Source organism: Alligator mississippiensis, chromosome 3 (genome assembly GCF_030867095.1).
Source record: "Alligator mississippiensis isolate rAllMis1 chromosome 3, rAllMis1, whole genome shotgun sequence".
In the NCBI taxonomy this organism is placed as follows: Eukaryota; Metazoa; Chordata; order Crocodylia; family Alligatoridae; genus Alligator; species Alligator mississippiensis.
The window spans coordinates 263,130,745-263,150,384 of record NC_081826.1 but is presented as its reverse complement, the minus strand read 5'-3'; the positions used below and the strand labels follow the sequence as shown (position 1 = coordinate 263,150,384).

Genomic DNA, 19,640 nt, shown 5'->3' with positions numbered 1-19,640 from the left:
CCAGGCCTTAGCCCCCCAGTGTGTGGGGCAGGGTGTGGGTGTGAGGCGGGATGGGGTGTGTGGGGGGCATTGGGGGCCCCAAGCAGCCCCTGGCAGGCTGGAGCTCTGCCAGCCTGCAAGAGAAAAGTCACTGTTTTACATATTTTTCTCCTTTAAAAGAGAATCCATTTTTAAAGTTTGTTCACAACCCTTTCATATATTCTTGTGACACACTTTTGGGTCATAACCCATGGTTTAAGTAATGCTGAACTAGAGCATAGGCAGCCTCTTCAGTCTGTTTCAGAATATGCCAGTCATAGAAATCTGCAAGGCAGCTAAATGGAGCTACTCACTAACAATTTTTAAAAATTTTACACATTTCATGTGATGCACCCAACTGTATCCTGAGTTTGGGAGCTAAGTACTTTGATCAGTGTTTGACTGAAGCAACTTAAAATAAAATTAATCTTTATCCTGTTGGGAGGGTAATATTTGTCAGTCCTAGCTCAGCACACATTAACGAAAGAGTGTTAATATAATTTACAGGAACTCTGGTTATTTGTAAAGTTATGGGGAGTGTGAATTCCTAAATCTGTCCACCATTAATGTGTTTCAGAGTCTGTAGCAATGCAAGCTTTGAATTGTGAGAAAATTGAAGGAGAATCATGACTGACTTCCCCCACCCTATCCTCACACCAGAGCATCTTACATCATAAGGCACATGCACGACCCAGTTGGTGCCACTAGTTAAGACAAATCCACAGCCAGTGCAAGAGGTGTATGACATTTTATAGGCTAGGGACAGGCATTCAAAAAGCCTGAGCCTGAATTGATTCAATCTTTGCAGGTTAGTCTAACCTAGGTAGGCTGAAGCAGCTTGTAACCGTACAGACATTCCCTCTGGACTGAGAAAATGCAGGCATGCCTGCAGTGGCTTAGGCTAGAAGCTGGGGGGGGGGGCGGTGCTACAACAGCCCTCCCATCCCTTCCATAGTGCTGAGCTGAGGGGGAATGTGGTCAGCCCCTGGCAGGATGCTCTGATTAGGGAGGTGTCCGCCCCTCCCTCCCCCCCCACTGCTCCTGACCAGCCCAGCAGGGAGTTAAATGACAGCATTTATCAGCCTATCAAGAAAACAAAAGTCTCTCATTAGTTCAAGCTCTTCTTAAACAACTTTTTCCAAGGAAGAAACAGAAGGACATTACCAGCTGACCTGTTGATTAACTCCAAAAAGCCCCGAGTGGACACTGTCCTGTCTGCCTTTGTTCTGTCTGCCTTACACAGACACTTCTCAGCATTAGCTAGCACACCACAGGCTGGCTACAGTCCAGTCCGTGCTGTGGGAGAGGGGAAAGGGGGGAATCCTTGCTTGAGCAGGGTGTGGTCGGGGAATGGGGAAGCCAGGCAGACACTGCTGTGCCTGCCGTCTCTGTCGGAGCTCCAGCCAGGGAGCAAAGGGGTGGAGGCAGCCTGTTCTCTGGAGCAGAGAGTCCCACCCAGGGCTGCAAAGCATCTGGGATTCTGGGGGACTCTGGTTTACGTTAAGGAAGGGGTCAGGGACAGACATTGCATAAACTGGCTTGACTCAAATTAGTTAAGTGTGATACTACATTCAACCAGGTTTATCTCAAACCGGTTTTGGCCATTTTCAAACTAGTTTATGTGCACTCAACGTCTGTTCTGTTACAAGTTTAAATCAGTTTCTGATCACTTAAACCAGGTTATGTGTAATGTCTGTCCCTAGCCAGCATGGGGATCCATGCTACATTTCAAAGAACTTCAGTTACTGTAATGTAAGCAGGAGTTATTTGGACTGATCCTGCCCGTCACTTTTCAGATGGATTCCTGGTTAGATTAAAGCCACTGCATGGCCCTAAGTCTGTCTTACCCTTGGGAGTTCTGCTATGCTTGATTGTGGCCAGGATGAAAGTTGCTAAGGGGAAATTTCAAAGAGTACCACAGATCCCACTGGTGAATATTCACATGGCCAGTCTGTCTTATTCATAAACAGACATTTTTATACCTTTTATAAATTACCTTTTTATAAAATTACCTTTTATAATTTTCCTTCTGAATTACCATTGCAAAGAATAACATTTTCCTAAAGAGCTCACCACTTATCCCCCTCCTGTGCTCATACCACCATTATATTGCAGTGGCCAGCAATGTTTTTTCTGGTGGCAGGCTGGAACGACCCAGCGTGGCTCTGTGGAGGGCTAGTGATAGGACCTGGCTGCTACCATTACTTCTCCCCACTGCCTAGCTGAAGCATGGGTGAAGCTGTCCTTTGCCCAGCTACAGTGCAGCTTGACTGAAAGCCCCCTGCAGCCAAATGTTTCTGAAAATGCCAGTATCCAATGGCTCTGCAGACCTGATCTGGTCCATGGGGCATAGGTTACCAATCCCTGTTATGTTACACTATTTGTGTTACTATACGAGCCCAGATTTATTCCCATTTTAATTTTTTGGAATATTGCATTTGTTGACAAGGTGCCTTGTCCCAAAGTTATAGTTGTAAAATGACTTTGTGTTAGGAATATGAATACAGGAATATGAATACAAAATTATTGTTTTATATGAAAAGAAACTACAGGTAAGTAATTTTGTGATGTAATAAAATAAGAGGGAAATAACCACATGTAAACATCATATGCAAGAAAAGATTATTTTAAGAAGTGAATTATTTTCCTCTACATCATTGTAAGTTGATTTGTTAATAATACACCAAATGATCTGCCAATTTTATTTTGCAGAGCTAAGTTCAGAAAACCTCAGAACCTGCTTTAAGATCATCAATGCCTACATTTTTTTATCCTGTCCTGAATTTCTACAGGTATGTGGGAAATTCATGTTACTTCTTTTTTTAAGCTTGGTATTCACCATCTAACTTTGATAGCTTATGCCCTAAGACTTTTGTCCTCCTTTTGATATTAGATCCTAATATCTATAACATCTTGGTGTAGTAACTGATTCAAAGCACTTTATGGGCACTCAGTAAAATAAAATTCACTGGGGTCTGACCTTTTTGGCAGATGGGCCAGAAATTAGCCTCATGACTACCTCCTCCCTCCCCACACCACAAATGCCTCTCCTATCTTTTTCCCCCACTCACTGCTCCCTGCCCTGTGCTCTCTGCCTGATCTGCTGCTTTGTTTTCTGCCTTCTGCTCTAATATCGGCCTGTTTCCTCCCAGTCTGCTATATATGGACATTGTTTGTACCAGCAGAATCCCTGTTCTCCTGGTAGAAACCAGAAGCATGCAGATGCTCAAACTTTTTCTCCTGAAGCAAAAATAGCAGCTCTGGGAAAAAATAACCTTACAACCACCAGGTAGAAATCAGTCCCAGGAGACTGAACATCTGCACACTTTCCCCTGGCTTACCTCCTCCTGGGGTCTAAGAGGAAGGGAGCTGGGGGAGGGCATCTGTGCCTTCCAGGGGCCAGGGTCACCCTGGTTTTGATAAAGGGCAGGGGGCAGCTGCTCCCATCTGTCCTATAGACTGGGAGGGGAGGAGCAGCTGACAGCTGCTTCCCACCTGCTTATCACTCCATAGTTCCTTGTGTGAGTAGCGGGCAGGGTATTTGATGTACTGCTGCCTCCTCTCAGCTGCTGATCACTAGGACACAAGCACAGAGAACAGTGCAGCTCCCTACCTGCCTCCCCACTCCTCCCCTACCCCCATCCCTTTCCCATTGCTCATCTAAGTTGCTGAAAGGTGGGAGGCAAGGGCAAAACAAAGCCCCAAGAGCCAGAACAAGACTTAGGGAAAGCCTTCACACCCCTAGTTCCTGACCGCTCTGGCTTTCTAATTGCTATATGCACCACTCAACAGAGAAGCAGCTGGAAGCAAGGTGAAGCTGGTTGAGCTGGGAATTGGGCTCAGGGAAGTTCTTCCCAGGATAGCAGGTTAAAGACCCCACCACCTGCCTCTCACACTAGAGTTCCACTGGGATCTGAGTGGAGGGAGCAACACAGCAAGCCCCCTGCTTGCTTCTTAAACCAGATTCACTGGTGTGAGATGCAGACAGGGGGCTTTGCCTGGTTGCTCCAGTTCACTTAGAAACAGAGGTGAACTGAAGGAGCCTGGATCACCTCATCTGGGGAAGACGCAAGGAGCAAGGGAGAGAGGATGGCTGCAGGCTGAATGTCTTCACTGCTTCCTCTCCCAGAATCATTTCTACCAGTGGAAACATTCCACCATTAGAAATGATCAAGAAGTGACATATGCAGACAGAGGCTTTGTGGTCACCCCTGAAGTAGTTGAAGATAGTTCCCAAAAGTATAGAATATCATATTAAATTTTATTTAGAATGTTTTACTTCCCTTTCTATTTTATTTTGGTTTGTAATGCAGAGGTTATATGCTCTCTTGTATCTTCCACTGCTATTTCAAAAATAGATATATTTTTAATCCCAGTGTAGATTATTAAAATTACCTAATATACTGCTGAAATTTTGCCACATATTCATCCATGCTTTATTGGGATGCAACCTTGGTATTTTAATAACATTAATTATAGTTTTTATATAATCAAACATTATGTGATCTTATATGGTGCTCAAATAGTGAAATGTGACAATAAAAACAGTCATCTGTTTGTTAAGCTTTCTTTTGTACAGTGAGGAAAGCAAACCAGACTTTTTTTTGTTAGGCTTGAAATAAGAGCAATATTACTTACATGTGTCTTTTCTTTCGGCAAGGAGAAGAAAGTTGTAAGATACAGTTTAGGTTTTATGCACCCTTTAATCTAGATTTGCTGCTTTATGGACTAGGAAGTTTGGTTTGGAACTCGCACAATTTAGGTGGTAGTTTTTGCTAAACTATAATGTATAGTAATGCTATAGCTATAAGCAGAAAGGAACATTAAAGTGTTAAGTAGAATTTATATTTGGCCGGGTTGCTATTCATATAACATTTTGGGGACTATAGTATAAATACATTCTACTTTTCTACCCAGTGTCTAGCTTAAAATTTTATATTTTACTTATATACATTTTTTTTTAATTAGAGTTTAAGTGCCTGGAATCTTTTCTTAGTTGGAATATTAAAACAAAAGTTTTTTGTTTTTTTAATCTAGACCATTATCTCTTTAAAGCAAGGTTGAATTTTCCAGAATTTGTAGCTGTAGATTTACTACTTTTGTGACTTGATTCAGTGGGATTTTATGATCACTATAGGAGGAGTTTAATGAAAAATAAAAGTACTGGTGCAAATCTTGATTTCTATACAATGGTAATTGTTTCATTTCTTGATTACAATGATATTTGTAAAGAAGTATAGAATTTAAATGAGTATTGTTAATCTTAGACAGGATTCTTGCAAAATCTTAGACTAGATGTGTAGAATTTGTTGAATGCACTTGCTTTTAAAGAAGACGCATCACAGATTGCTTCTGTTAAATATCTGAATTTCAGAAATGCTGTCACATCTTGCTTCAGTAGTTTGTACCTAAGAATTATTCACTACGTTTGTTAATAGCAAAGGAACACTAGCAAATTATTAAACCGATATTTTAAAATCTAAAACATTTGATTTAATCTAAAAAATGTTTTATCTTTGTCATCTAAACATCATATTTCCTAGATTCACCACATGGTTCTTTTCAGTGTGGTCATATCAGCAACAAATCAAATATTAGTTTGGTCATGGAAATGAATAAATACAAACCTGTAATCTGCCTTAGATCAGAATTAACATAAACTACTCTGAAATATGTGCTGTTCTTAAATATCTATTCTTGTTTGTAAATAAATCTGAGCTCAGAGTTAGGATTACATTTACTGGGGCTGTGAATAACAGTAACTCCCACTGATTTAAGAGACTGAGAGAGAGACATTGTAGTGAGATGTAGGACATCTAGAGCAGGGCTGTCCAACTGGTGGCCCACAAAGGTTTAGCCTGCTGGCTCCTTCCCAACCACCACTGTTTACCCCTGCTGTTGGTTCTTTCACAGCTGCTAGGTTCTTCAAGCCCCCCTGCCTTCCTCTGGTGTCTGCTTCCTAGCTCCTGGGGGCAGAGCAGCACAGCAGGTGTGGGCCAGGGTCCCCATTCTGCATGTGCAGTTGGGGAGTGGGTTGGGCTGCTCACACTGTACACAAGAGGCAGGAACCAGGCTCCCTGGCAGGTGGTGCCATAGCTGGGAGGGTAGGGTGTGCTCTGGGTGCCACGGGGGAGCTAGGCTACATTGCTGAAGGAATGGGGGGTGGTCTCCTCCTGCAGCATGTGTGGCCAAAGGGCTGGTAGGGGCTGTTAGGGGGTTGTCCTGTGTGAGGTGGGGGAGAGCCAGGTTGTCCCTGCAGCACACGTGCCTGGGAGAGGCTGTCTAGATGGCATGAGCATTGGGGGGAAGGGGAACAGGCTCAGTGGGGTGGTGTGGGGCATACTAGCCTGTCTACGTGGTGGGGGTGGCAGGACTGGCTGCACAGTGAGTAGCCCCCGATCTGCAGCATGTACCTTATCCAGCTCTAGGGACTGCAGCCAGTGCAGTGTGTTGCTCCAAGAAGTTTGACAGCTCTGATCTAGAGTTTTGTAAAAAATTAACAGTAGGTTACTGATAGGAATGGCAACTGAGAAATATTTTGGAGACAGAGACTAGTAAGTTGCGAGGAAATGAAGATTTGGAGGAAAGAGAGAGTTGTATAGAAAATGTCAGAAAACAAAGTGGGGAACAATAAATGATAAGAAGAAAAGAGAAAAATCCTTACTTCTAAAAAGAGAATATGGAAGAGGAAGAAAAGGGAAATGAAAGAGTCAATGTCATGCTTTATCTTAAGAGAACATCTTTATTCATTCTTTGTTCAGTTGCTATTCCAGATTAGCTACACTGTATGCTGTTTTATTTTTTCACCCTAAGTTTAATGGGTCCTTTTAGATTTTTTTTTTGAGGTATACAATAATGTACTACTTTTTGGTAATTAAGAATACCATGCAATTTAATTGTAAATCTTGATTTGAATGCAAGAATTGCTGCAATTTCTACAGCTTTAGTTAAAAAAAAAAAAAAAAATCACTGGGAATTGCAATAATAAGTGAAGTTCAGTATCGGGGGGGTTGCATTTTATATAAAAACATGTTAATTATGCATGTTAATAATACATGTTTCATTTTGTTTCTCATTTAATTTCAGATGTATGCAACTGACCTGTGCCAGTCATTCTGTGACCTCTTAAAAGATATAACTACTGAAGGTCAAGTTCAAGTGCTAAAGGTAGTATATACTGTCACCTTTAAAAAGAATTTGGTCTTCTACTTCCATTTATTAACTTTTCAAAAATCTTTTATTAGGAACAAAAAGCATCTATAATACTCACAGATGACCCTAGCTGATGTTAGAATATGTCTATGTTGCTTTAAAGTAGCAAGTATTAGGGGAAGCACAATAAATAATTATGTGATTTATAAACAGTACACTTAACATGCACATAAAGCACTTTTTAGGCTTTAGACAAAATAAAATGTGGATATCTGAGGGGGTATTTTATAGTTGTAAAGTTAAAATAATATCATAGCTCTCAGGCTAGAATTTGATCGTACTTGCTGTCCCTTCTTACTTACAGTGGATTTGCTTCTTTTCAGTAAAAGTATTGATTAATAAAGAGAAATCCTAGAAGGAGAATTAAACACAACAGAACACCAAAGTGCAGGTCTGAAGATCAAAAACTAAGTTTATAATTGTCTGTCATAAAATTACTTCAGAAAATGCCCATGACAAGAAGCCAACGGTGCCTTTTGGCTAGACCATTTTAACCATTGGTAACCATATGTAAATATCAATCCAGGGATCTGACATTTCAGATGTGAATATAAAAGGTCCTAGCAGATATTACATCATTCATGTTGCATCATTCATGTGTTAGTGGCATGATAGTATGCTTTGTGTTCAAGCAAGTTATGGCATGATAAAATGAGAAACTAGCCTCACCATTTTGAGAGACAAACCTGGGAGTGGTCAGCTGCAGTACCGCAAAGATGTTTGTAGAAGTCTCAGAATCCTACTCAGATTTATTTGTTCTCTGACATGGTAAGAGAGATAGTGTGTATAGAAGTTGAATGGATTGTGCCATATGTTTTACTATAAAACAACTGCAATAAAAATTGTTCACTACACTGTAAATTTCAAATAAAATAAAAAGCTTTTTAGTCATCCTTATTTAATTTAAGCTAACATTACATATTTGGCATCTTCAGAAAGCTAATCAAAGTAGTTTGATTGTAATTGCAGCTCATAATAGAGATGTATTGTATAAAATGCAATTCTAAATAGGAAGATAATTAAGGTTAGGTGGGTCGAAGGACAACAGAGAGGTGCCCACTTATAACTACAAAATAAAATAACAAAAATTTAGTTACAAATCATATGTGGAAAGAAATTTATTATTTCATTCTTAAACTTGATTCAGAATTTGGTTACTTTTTATTTTACATTTTGTTATTTGGATTGAAGTACAATATTAAGAAACTTCATTTAATCAAGAACTGGTTAAAGTTATTTCTAAATTTAGAGCATTTATTCATACATTATAAATGTTTCTAAATGAAATATTTAAAAATAATTAATTATGCCTACCATTCTAAAAGCCTTAGGTTTCTTTTCAAAAGCCTTAGGTTTCTTTTCATGCCCACACCGTACAGACCGTGCCTAATCCCTTGAGTTATATGGATGATGAGAACTCTTGCAGCTGCTTTCCTTTCTGTAAAATCCAGAAATAATATTGGCATTTATTATTTGCTTAATATACCAAAATTGTGCAAAAAGACTGCCCCCAGTTACATTATTTTGTGCTAACAACATATATAACTAGAAAATATCGGAAAAGATTTATATAATCAGATAGTCTAGTGGTGTAGATGCTGAGAGCTACTAATAATTCTGATAAAAATGAATGTATACTTTGCTCTGAGCCAAGATTATCAAGTTTATACAGCTTTGTGGGCTGGATGAGCATCCCTGAATCAGTCTGCAAGGTGAGGCTGAGCTGGGATCGACCACCTGTGGAGCACCTATGGTGCTGGGTCCAGTCCCATGTGCAGCCCATGCCAGCCCCAGCGCTTCCTGTGCACACAGCCATCAGGGCTAGCCTGGGGTGTCTGCAGTCTGCAGCATGCAGGCTAGACCTGGCACTACTGGCAGCTCTGGGGTTCAGATCTGGATCCACATGCCAGGGGCAGCACACACCCCATGCTGGCCTTGGGGACTGCATGTGCAGCAGTCCCCAGGGCTGGCACCAGGCATATGCTGAATGTGGTGTTCTGCTGTACCTAGAGCTAGCAGGTAGGGCTGGTTGGTGGTGTGCCTCATACAGCATGTGCCTTCTGCTGTGTCCCATGCAGTGTGTCGAGCTTGTCTGCTTGAAGCACATGAACTGAATTTAGTTCGGTACACTACACGAAGGACCCAAGGTGCAGGCTGCATGCGACACACTGGACTGACCCCCTGTGCTGCTTGCAGTACCAGGTTCAGCCTAGGTGCCACAGGCAGCACATGGGGTTGGTCGTGATGCACAGGCCAGATCAAACTGCTCTGTAGCCTGGATCCGGCCTGTGGGCAATACTTTTGCCATCTCTTCTATAAGGAAAGCCAAGAAAATTATTTTCTGAGGGTTTTGGTTTTTTTTTTTTTAAGTATTTTTGTATAGAACTCAGTATGAAGACTGGACTACAGAAGTTGTGCTTCTACTCTCCCTTCAGCCCTTCAGAAAGCTTTCTCCCCCCTACCACCCCATGCAAATAAATGTCTACACTGGAAGATTCCTGATAGTAGAGAGCACTTTTCATTTAAGTTCATCTGATTGATCCAAGTCAAAGCCTGGGACAGCAGATGAGCAGGATAGCCAGTTACACACTGGGCACAGACAGAAGTTACATTTGTCACATGATTGGCTCCCTGAAAGTGCTCTACAGCTGTGCCATGACATATGTACATAGTTTCAAAGCACTTTAAAAGTGGCTAATCCCGCTATAAATTAACCTTCATCCAATTAACCCTCATCCAGGCGAACATCTGTTGAGTCAGGTAGGCGGGTTTGCTCAAACTCATGCCACTTTATACGAAGCACCATTTAGAGTGGGGACCTGCACATTTGTCAGCACTCACTAAACCCATACAAGCTTCATTGCTGCCCCTCTGACAGGCTTCTCCTTGAAATGAATGGCAGTTAAAATGAATGAGCTGCAATTAGCTTACACTTCTAAGCAACACTGACGGGGGGAGCAGGGAGGTGAGTATGTTTAATCCCTGGTACTTCAGAGGTACTTAAAGTGGGTTGGTGAATTTTGGTAGAATCCTGGAACAAAAGACTTTTTCTTGGAAAAATGGGACATCTTTTCACACCCTGAGATGCTAGCCATGCTTGAGTAGTTGTATTCAGAAGAAAGTTTATATTGATATTGTAAACAATTAAATATTGGAAATGTGCTTTCTGAGTCCTTCACTGGTATTTTTAAATTAATGCCTTTAAATCAATTGTGTCACTACTGGGAGATAGAAGATATTGTTTTCCCTGTTTCTGCTTCTTTTACTGCCTTCCCTGCAACTCATAGGGCCATCAGTTTTATCACACTGGATAAGAAAAAGTAGCTCTGGCTGCCCCATATCTGCCTCATTCTTGGGTGTGAGAGCCTGGGTGGCTGCAATCAGTGTCAGCTGGGCTTGATGCCAAAGAAATAATGGACCTCCTTGATCTGTAATGGGATCCATGCTATGCAATGTGTGCCCTTCCCCCATCTTTAACATGCATCTCTATATCTTGGTATATCACCTGCATTAGAGGTTGTAGGAAGGGAGACATCGGAGCTAATTGTGCTTGTTCTGTATCCACTGATTGACTACCTTATACCTGGGAAAGCCCCATCAGATGTGTTCTGGGTGATTTCTGCTACCTTTTTACAGCCTAAGATGTATGAATGGAGTAGAGTGGGCCCAGTGACTTTTCTGAAGTACTTATTATAGCATCTTGACTTTTTTTAAATGTGTTTGGTGCATTTGGCTTAAAAAGTCAAACACCATGTTCACCTCCTTATTTTGGATGGGTAGATAACTTTCTTTCTTTGAAACAAAAAACTTGAAGAAAATGCTTTATTTTGAAAATGGCACCAGTATTTTTGTCTCAAGAAATCTGAACTGTATTATTGAAGTGATAAATTATGCCCTTTTTAACTATGCATCTTTGTTTTAAATAAATCTTATTTCAGAGAATATTTGGAATAGTATCCATTTAGAAAAACGATTTTAAATAAAAATCCTATTAATCAGCAACCAGCAAAATTCAGGTTGAAGAAAAGCCACACATGTAATGTTCACATTTTGTATTTTTCTGCATTTTTTTTACTGTTGAGATAGCTAGGAGACTTTGTTTTGGTACTATATGTCAGTTGACATTTTAAAGAATGTAATTTGAATGAATTGTTTATGATTCATCTTGTGAACTACTGTGTTTAGGTTAAATGGCCCAGACCTCCATCCACAAACTTCCTTAATATCTAAAGCTTCCAATTTTTATTAGTTATTTTTGTGCAGGTTTAAAAGTGTTTTCTAAAGGTTAAAAGTGTAAAATGGAAGTATTCTAGGTTTTTAGTCATTGAAGTACACACTGCGCTCCTTGAATCATTTACAGATGTGTATATGGTGTCAGCTTACTAAATACTGAATTTCTGCCCTTGAAAATATTGCACTTGGCAGTATTCAAGAAAACAAAAGTGCTAGGTAGTCTTATTCCAGCTGACCTTGATTGAAGCAGCTACTAGGGGTGTGCAAAATGGTCCACTTCTGGGTCTGCTGCCAAGCGTGCAGGGGAGCCCTTTGTGCTCCTGTGGGATGCTCCAGCCGCCCCACCATTGCAGCATTAACAAGGCGCCTGGTACCTTGAGGTATGTAGAAAAAACATTTAAAGCTGTGTCTGTATCCAAATCACCGAATCTCTCCAAATCGATTTGGAGGGTTCCGATTTGATTCAGAGAGATTAAAGGGTCTTCTGGTTTGATTCAGATTGGAAATTCGGCCACTGAATCAGGCCAGATCTCTGCCGAATTGAATCGGGGACTGAAACTTCGCACAGCTCTAGCAGTTATTAGAGCTACTGTGGCCTGTACTGGGTCTGAGGGAAAGAAGGTCTGGGAGTAGTAACTTCTTGGATTTTTCCCTGCTTTTTTCCCCAAACTGGAAAAACGAATACTGAATCAGTTAGTAGTTTCTCTTTTAAACTTGCTCATAAAAAGTTTTATCTTTAAGTACTGCCATTGTATAATGAACATGGCTACCCCATTTTTAGGCTGATTGTCTTTACACTTTCCTGATGTCATTTTAGAATATCATGTTTCTGTTAAAATTTGGTTATTTTTTAAAATAGATGAACTTCAGATTTTATATTCCTATTGTTGTAATAATCTCCCTGACACTATTAAGGGGTAATTTAGTATCATGAGTACCTGTGTGATATTTCTTTATTCCCATTATCAGCTAGGGAAATCAAAGCACTGAGACTTTCTGATTGGCACAGAGTAACACACCAAAACTAAGATGCTGTTAGAAATACATATTAAAGCTGACATTTTCATTTCTGCTCTTTAAATGCAAGTCACTGCTCTATCAATATTGTTTTATATATTTGTCTGGAAGCTCTGCACAGTGTACTTATCACAGTTTGTCTTAATTTGTACTGACAAAAGAGAAATCAAAGGTATGTCATGCTGAAGCATCCAAGGATATGATTTTGTTGCACAATGCAGTGCAGCGTAGAGATATCCAAGCTAGATCTGAGCAGACTATTCTGGGTATTGGAAATGTTATAGCTCTGTTTGCATTGTACTTTCTAGACATTCCCAAATCTACCTCATCTTCTAATCTATTACAGTACTATTGTGTTTAATGGTACCTCACTGTATCGTGTAAAATGAAACTTAGTGACTGTGTCCTCACAGAATTTTTCTTGAAATTCGAGGCTAATCAAACTAAGTCGTGGTTGCATCATTACAAGTTGTAAGCTACCATCTTTGGGGGGGGAGGGTTTAAGTACTTAATAAGTTTTTTTTCCCTCTTTCTCCCTGAAAGACTGATAGTGAGGGGTTGGAAGTGATTGTGTTGGAGGAAGAGATTCTAAGAGAATAAGTTATTTGAGAGGAATATGAAGTATTTAAATGTTTATACTGGGGACAGGATTGTGTTGATGGGGAAAGACACTGGAATGTGTCATGAATTCACAATATTTTGAGGTGTTCATGTAATATCATGTATGGTTTCTTGAATTTGTTTTTCTTATGGCACATGTAGTCTCTGTGTCAAGCTGTATTCAGCCTTAGCATTATTATGGCTGTATGAATTGTGCTATTTGATATAAATATAATTTTTGTTTAATATTTTGACCAAAACTATTTAATAGGGCAATGATTACTTTAAGTATCCACCCCTATTAAATAGTTTTGGTGAAGTAATCACTGAGACCCCTGCCAGATGTGCAGATCAAGATATAATAGGATCTGATGCATCATCGACACAATTGTGCTTTCTGCCATGCCATACATGTATGGCAGGAGGCATGGTTGTGGACCTGAGCATCAGATCCCATCACACCTTTCTGCTGGTGCTCCCCGATCCTGGGCTCCCCCTGCACTGCGAAGGAGCAAACTCCTGTGGCTGGGAGCCCCCTCAGCTGATAGGGCTTCTAGCTGTGGGGGTACATCATGCGGTTTTGCAGCTAAGAGCCTCATCAGCTGCAGAATCTCAGCTGCTGGAATGCATGGTCCTCCTTTTTAGCTGGGAGCAGGATCAGCTGATGGTGCTGTGCCCCTCTGGCTGGGAGCCCAGATCAGCTGGCAGGACTCCCCGCCATGAGAGCTCATGCCACACCCTCACACTGGGAGCACCCTCAGCTAGAGGCTCTGAGCCACTCTTGTTTCATAGTTTCATAGTAGCTAGTGTCAGGAGGGTCCTGCCTGACCAACCTGATTGCCTTTTATGACCAAGTAACTAAATCCTTGGATGATGGTGTTGCTGTGGATGTAGCCTGACCCCCTGCCACAGGCAGGAATGAATGCTGGGTTCACAAGACCCAGAAAGGTGATCGTCCAACCTCCTCTTCAGTTTGCCCAAGGTAGGGGCAAGGACCACTTCCCTGGGAAGTTGGTTCCAGATTTTGGCCTCCCTAACTAAAATATTGCCTTCTGATCTCTAACCTAAACCTATTCTCCATTAGCTTATGACCATTGTTCCTCATCACCCCAGGTGGTGCTGGGGAGAAAAGGGCTCTTCCTATTTGCTCCTGATCTCCCCGATGAGTTTGTAGGCAGCCACCAGGTCCCCCCTCAGCCTCCTCTTGGCGAGGCTGAACAGGTTCAGGTCCCTCAGTCTCTCATAGGGCCTGTCCTGCTTCCCTCTCACCAAGCGGGTGGCCCTCCTCCAACCCATTTACTCTCTGGGTGTGCCCCATCAGCCAATTTTTTACCCATCCACCTGTGTAGGCATCAATGCCACAGTCACTTAATTTATTAATGAGGATGGGGTGAGAGACTGTGTCAAAGGCCTTCTTAAAGTCTAGATTCATAGATTCATAGATGTTAGGGTCGGAAGGGACCTCAATAGATCATCGAGTCCGACCCCCTGCATAAGCAGGAAAGAGTGCTGGGTCTAGATGACCCCAGCTAGATGCTTATCTAACCTCCTCTTGAAGACCCCCAGGGTAGGGGAGAGCACCACCTCCCTTGGGAGCCCGTTCCAGACCTTGGCCACTCGAACTGTGAAGAAGTTCTTCCTAATGTCCAATCTAAATCTGCTGTCTGCTAGCTTGTGGCCATTGTTTCTTGTAAGCCCCGGGGGCGCCTTGGTGAATAAATACTCACCAATTCCCTTCTGTGCCCCTGTGATGAACTTATAGGCAGCCACAAGGTCGCCTCTCAACCTTCTCTTGCGGAGGCTGAAAAGGTCCAGTTTCTCTAGTCTCTCCTCGTAGGGCTTGGTCTGCAGGCCCTTAACCATACGAGTGGTCCTTCTCTGGACCCTCTCCAGGTTATCCGCATCCCTCTTGAAGTGCGGCGCCCAGAATTGCACACAGTACTCCAACTGCAGTCTGACCAGCACCCGATAGAGGGGAAGTATCACCTCCTTGGACCTATTCGTCATGCATCTGCTGATGCACGATAAAGTGCCATTGGCTTTTTTGATGGCTTCATCACACTGCCGACTCATGTTCATCTTGGAGTCCACTAGGACTCCAAGATCCCTTTCCACTTCCATGCTACCCAGCAGGTCATTCCCTAGGCTGTAGGTGTACTGGACATTTTTCCTCCCTAGGTGCAGCACTTTGCATTTCTCCTTGTTGAACTGCATTCTGTTGTTTTCTGCCCACTTGTCCAACCTGTCCAGGTCTGCTTGCAGCTGTTCCCTGCCCTCCGGCGTGTCCACTTCTCCCCATAGCTTTGTGTCGTCTGCAAACTTGGACAGAGTACATTTGACTCCCTCGTCCAAGTCACTGATGAAGACATTAAAGAGTATCGGTCCAAGGACCGAGCCCTGCGGGACCCCACTGCCCACACCTTTCCAGGTCGAGACCGACCCCATCTACCACGACTCTTTGGGTGCGACCCTCTAGCCAATTCGCCACCCACCGGACTGTGCAGTCATCCACATCACAGCCTCTTAGCTTGTTCACCAGTATGGGGTGGGATACCGTATCAAAGGCCTTCCTGAAGTCTAAGTATACGACATCCACCCCTCCTCCTGTGTCCAGGCGTTTCGTAACCTGGTCATAGAAGAAGACTAGATTGATCAGGCACGATCTGCCCGCCACAAACCCGTGCTGGTTTCCCCTCAGCATAATTTGCCCTGTTGGGCTCTCACAAATGTGAGCCTTGATAATTTTTTCAAAGACTTTACCAAGGATGGAGTTGAGACTGACTGGCCTATAGTTGCCCGGGTCCTCCTTCCTCCCCTTTTTGAAAATGGGGACCACGTTAGCCCTTTTCCAGTCCTCCGGGACTTGGCCCGTGCGCCACGAGCGTTCGAATATTCCTGCCAGTGGCTCTGCAATGATGTCGGCCAGTGCCTTCAGCACCCTCGGATGGAGCTCATCCGTGCCTGCCGATTTAAAGGCATCCAGTTCTTCCAAATGACTCTGCACCATCTCAGGATCTACGTATGGAAGTCTGGCGCCTTGCTGCTGCCTCTCTACAACCCCAGTGAGAGACTTGTTGTGCCCCTCGCTTAGGAACACTGAGGCAAAGAACTTGTTGAGGAGTTCAGCCTTGTCCCTCCTGTCCGTCACCAATTGTTTCTGCCCATTTAGCAGTGGTCCTATTCCTCCCTGGGCCTTCCTTTTACTCCCAATATATCTAAAAAAACAATTTCTTGTTGTCTTTTACTTGGGTTGCCATCCTTAGCTCCATGGTAGCTTTGGCCCGCCTAACTGCCTCCCTACAAGCACGAGCAGAGGAGGTATATTCATCTTTAGTGATCTCACCCTGTTTCCACTTTTTATGTGCTCCCCTTTTGGCCCTTAGGCTGCCCTGGATTTCTCTGGTCAGCCATGGAGGCCTCCTGGCCCCTTTCCCTCTTTTGCCTCTCTCGGGGATTGTCTTGCTTTGTGCCTGAAGGATCGTTTCCTTTAGGCACAGCCACCCTTCTTGGGCTCCCATCCCTTCAAAACTCCTACTCTGCAGTGCGTCCTTGACTAATCGCCTGAGTGCAATGAGATCAGCTTTCCTAAAGTGTAGCACTTTCACCCTACTAGTTACCTTACCCACTCGACGTCTTATGTTGAATTCTATTATAAGGTGATCACTGTCTCCCAAATGGCTACCAATCTGGAGGTCCCCTATCATGTCATCTCCTGTTGCCAATACCAGATCCAGTATGGCATTCCCCCTAGTGGGACCATGCACCTCCTGTGTCAGGTGGAGGTCCTGTATACAGCTTAGAAACCTTAGTGAGCGATGGGACCTTGCTGTCTGCGTCTCCCAGCAGATGTCCGGGTAGTTTAGGTCCCCCATGACTACCGCCTCTTTAGCTTTTATGGTCTCTGAGAGTTGCCTCAGGAGCCCCGCATCTATTTCTTCCCCTTGGTGTGGGGGTCTGTAGCAGACCCCTACCACCAAATCCCTTTCTCCTTGCCCCCCATGTAGCCTAACCCACAATCCTTCTACTTCCTCAACCTCGGATTCTGTCTTGATGAGGGTTGATGTATATTGCTCACTGACATAAAGTGCAACCCACCCCCCCCTTTCTTCCCCGACCTGTCCTTTCTATACAATCTATAGCCCTGCATATGTACCGCCTAGTCATGGGATGAATCCCACCAGGTCTCTGTTAGCCCCACTAAGTCATAGGTGTTTAGTGCAAGCAGGAGCGCTAATTCATCCTGCTTGTTCCCCATGCTCCTAGCATTAGTATATAGGCACTTGAGCCCTGCGACTGGTGCCTTTGCTGCCCCCCCGCTCTGAGTCCCAAGGGGCCCATTGTTTCTTACCTTCTTGTTTCTTACCTGTTCTGTAGTGCTGGTGTCCCCATGGCTTTCAGGTTTCCAACGTTCTCCTTCTTCAGGCTGGGCTGTCCTTGTGGGTGCCACATGGTTTGGTGGTCCACAGCTTCCCCTGCCCTCGTACTCCCCTCCCTCCGACGAGCCTAGTTTAAAGCCTGCTGGAGGAGATCCGCCAACCTAGTAGAAAACACACGCTTACCTTTGGGGGACAGGTGGAGCCCATCCCAGCTGAGCATGTCCCTCTTCGTGATGTGCGGGTATTCAAGAAAAGAGAGAGTTTCATAGAAGAAACTCTAAGGGAAGAAGTTCTCAAGCAGGCAAGCCCAGATTATATTGTCTTCTTTTAATGAGTTGTCTTGTAGAGCATTGAGGTTTAACTGTTTTGGCAAACATGCCACAAATTATCCCTGAACCCTACCTGAGAGCCAGTCCAATCCTGTCCGCTTACCCAGTCTGTAACTCAGCTTTCTACTCTGACCAAGCTGCTGCTCTGCTTGTTGTTACCTGTTCTGTGCTTCATGCCTGATACAATGCTCTTGCTTTCTTATGTATGTTTTATTTGCCACTCTGTTGCCTGCCCTTTCCCAATCTGCCATGTGCCACAGGTTGGCCATCTTTGTTCTAAAGTATGACAGTTTAGGATTTCCATTTGCCCCATGGCATATCAGGATCAAACCTGGCAAGTGGTTGCATTACTTCTCTCCACTGGAAAAGTAAATGAAATTTACTGTTAGACAGGGGGCGGACTTCCTCTTGAGGAAGGATTTTTCTCTTTCAGAGTGAAAGAGAATCAAAATTGAGCAAGTAGATTTAAAAAATTGTCAACAGAATCTTTACCCTGATCACTTCAAAGCTCCTGCAAGATGCATAGAGCCTTGAAAACCATGAAACCTTCAACTATGCTATGCAATTTGTCCTGTAGTCATAGCAGCAGCAGACTCATTTTTTCAGGAAGCCCTATTTGTCATCAACACGGACATCTGAGGCATTCCAGAAGAAATTAAAAATATAAAAAACCTCAACTTCAGGATTGTAATCCTGTCATTCACTTTAGTAGTACTGCCTTAAGAATCCGTTTGATATCACAGACCAGAAAGGGCGTGCAGTGCTGGTATTAGATGTCCAATTAGGTGTATTGGCTGCTGCAACAATTTATTTCAGCATGAGGCCATTGAACTCGATAAACTTGATGAATATTCACAAATGTACAATTGAGTCCGGCATCTCAGAACGAGGGACACACATTTTCCCTGAATTGGATATCCTTTTAAGATGAAATCTGGATTAGAAGTGAAGAAGGAGACTGTCACCAAAGGAGTTTTTGACATTTTATGGATTTGAAATTCACCACATCAGGGACAGCTTTCTGCTAATTTGTGCTTGCATATCGAAACAGATTTTTATAACAGTATTGTGTTTAACAACATTTAGAGACATATAATGCTCTCTACTCAAGCTTTAAAAGAGACTATCAGATTCTTCTGCATATTTTTAGATTCATGGTCACTATGTTGAGTCAACAGAGATTCGTGTTACAAAGCCACCATCCACAACAGAAAAACTGAAAAAAAGAAACTGTTATACCCATGGTCTCCCCACCCGATTCCTATATGAAGAATAGGTAACCAAATGGCTTAACATTGTGAGAATAGGACAAAAGCAATATAAACCATGGAGGCTTGTATTATGAACATTCAAGCCAAGAGAAACCTATTTATATCCTTAAAATCACATGGTCTAAATGTACTACAGGTTTCCCTGGCTTTATTCTGTACGTGTTCCTGGAAAACGGTGCATAACTCGAATTCACATAAAGGGAACCCACTTTACAAACTAAGAAATAGGGATATGTCTCAAGGCCTCAACTGTACTGACCCCCAGACCCTTTTCTACAACTTCTACAAGACAGTTTTAGTACTCACCAACAGCAGGCAGTACACAAAACACAGGGAGGTGGTGAATGTTACTATAATGGGGATGGCAACTACAGAAACACATGTTGCAGACAGTGAGTAAAGAGCACAAGTCCACACAGGAGACTATATTTTGGTGTGCATCACTCCCACAATGCACCACACAAGACAGCTGACTACAGGCTTCCACTACACCAATTGCATAAGAGTAAATTTACCTCGCATATAACAAATTTTTGGTATAAAAAGGGTCATCGCATAAGAGCGAATTCACACACATAGAACCC

General features: G+C 42.9%; 1 protein-coding gene across 1 annotated transcript in view; it reads left to right on the top strand.

Moving 5' to 3' along the window:
* IPO11 (importin 11) overlaps positions 1-19,640 on the top strand; it is a 290,306-nt gene that overhangs the window by 128,640 nt on the left and 142,026 nt on the right. The window contains exons 24-25 of the mRNA XM_006263744.4: positions 2,731-2,810; positions 7,105-7,185. Of these exons, the coding sequence (XP_006263806.1) occupies positions 2,731-2,810; positions 7,105-7,185 (161 nt within the window). The remainder of the gene's footprint in view (positions 1-2,730; positions 2,811-7,104; positions 7,186-19,640) is intronic.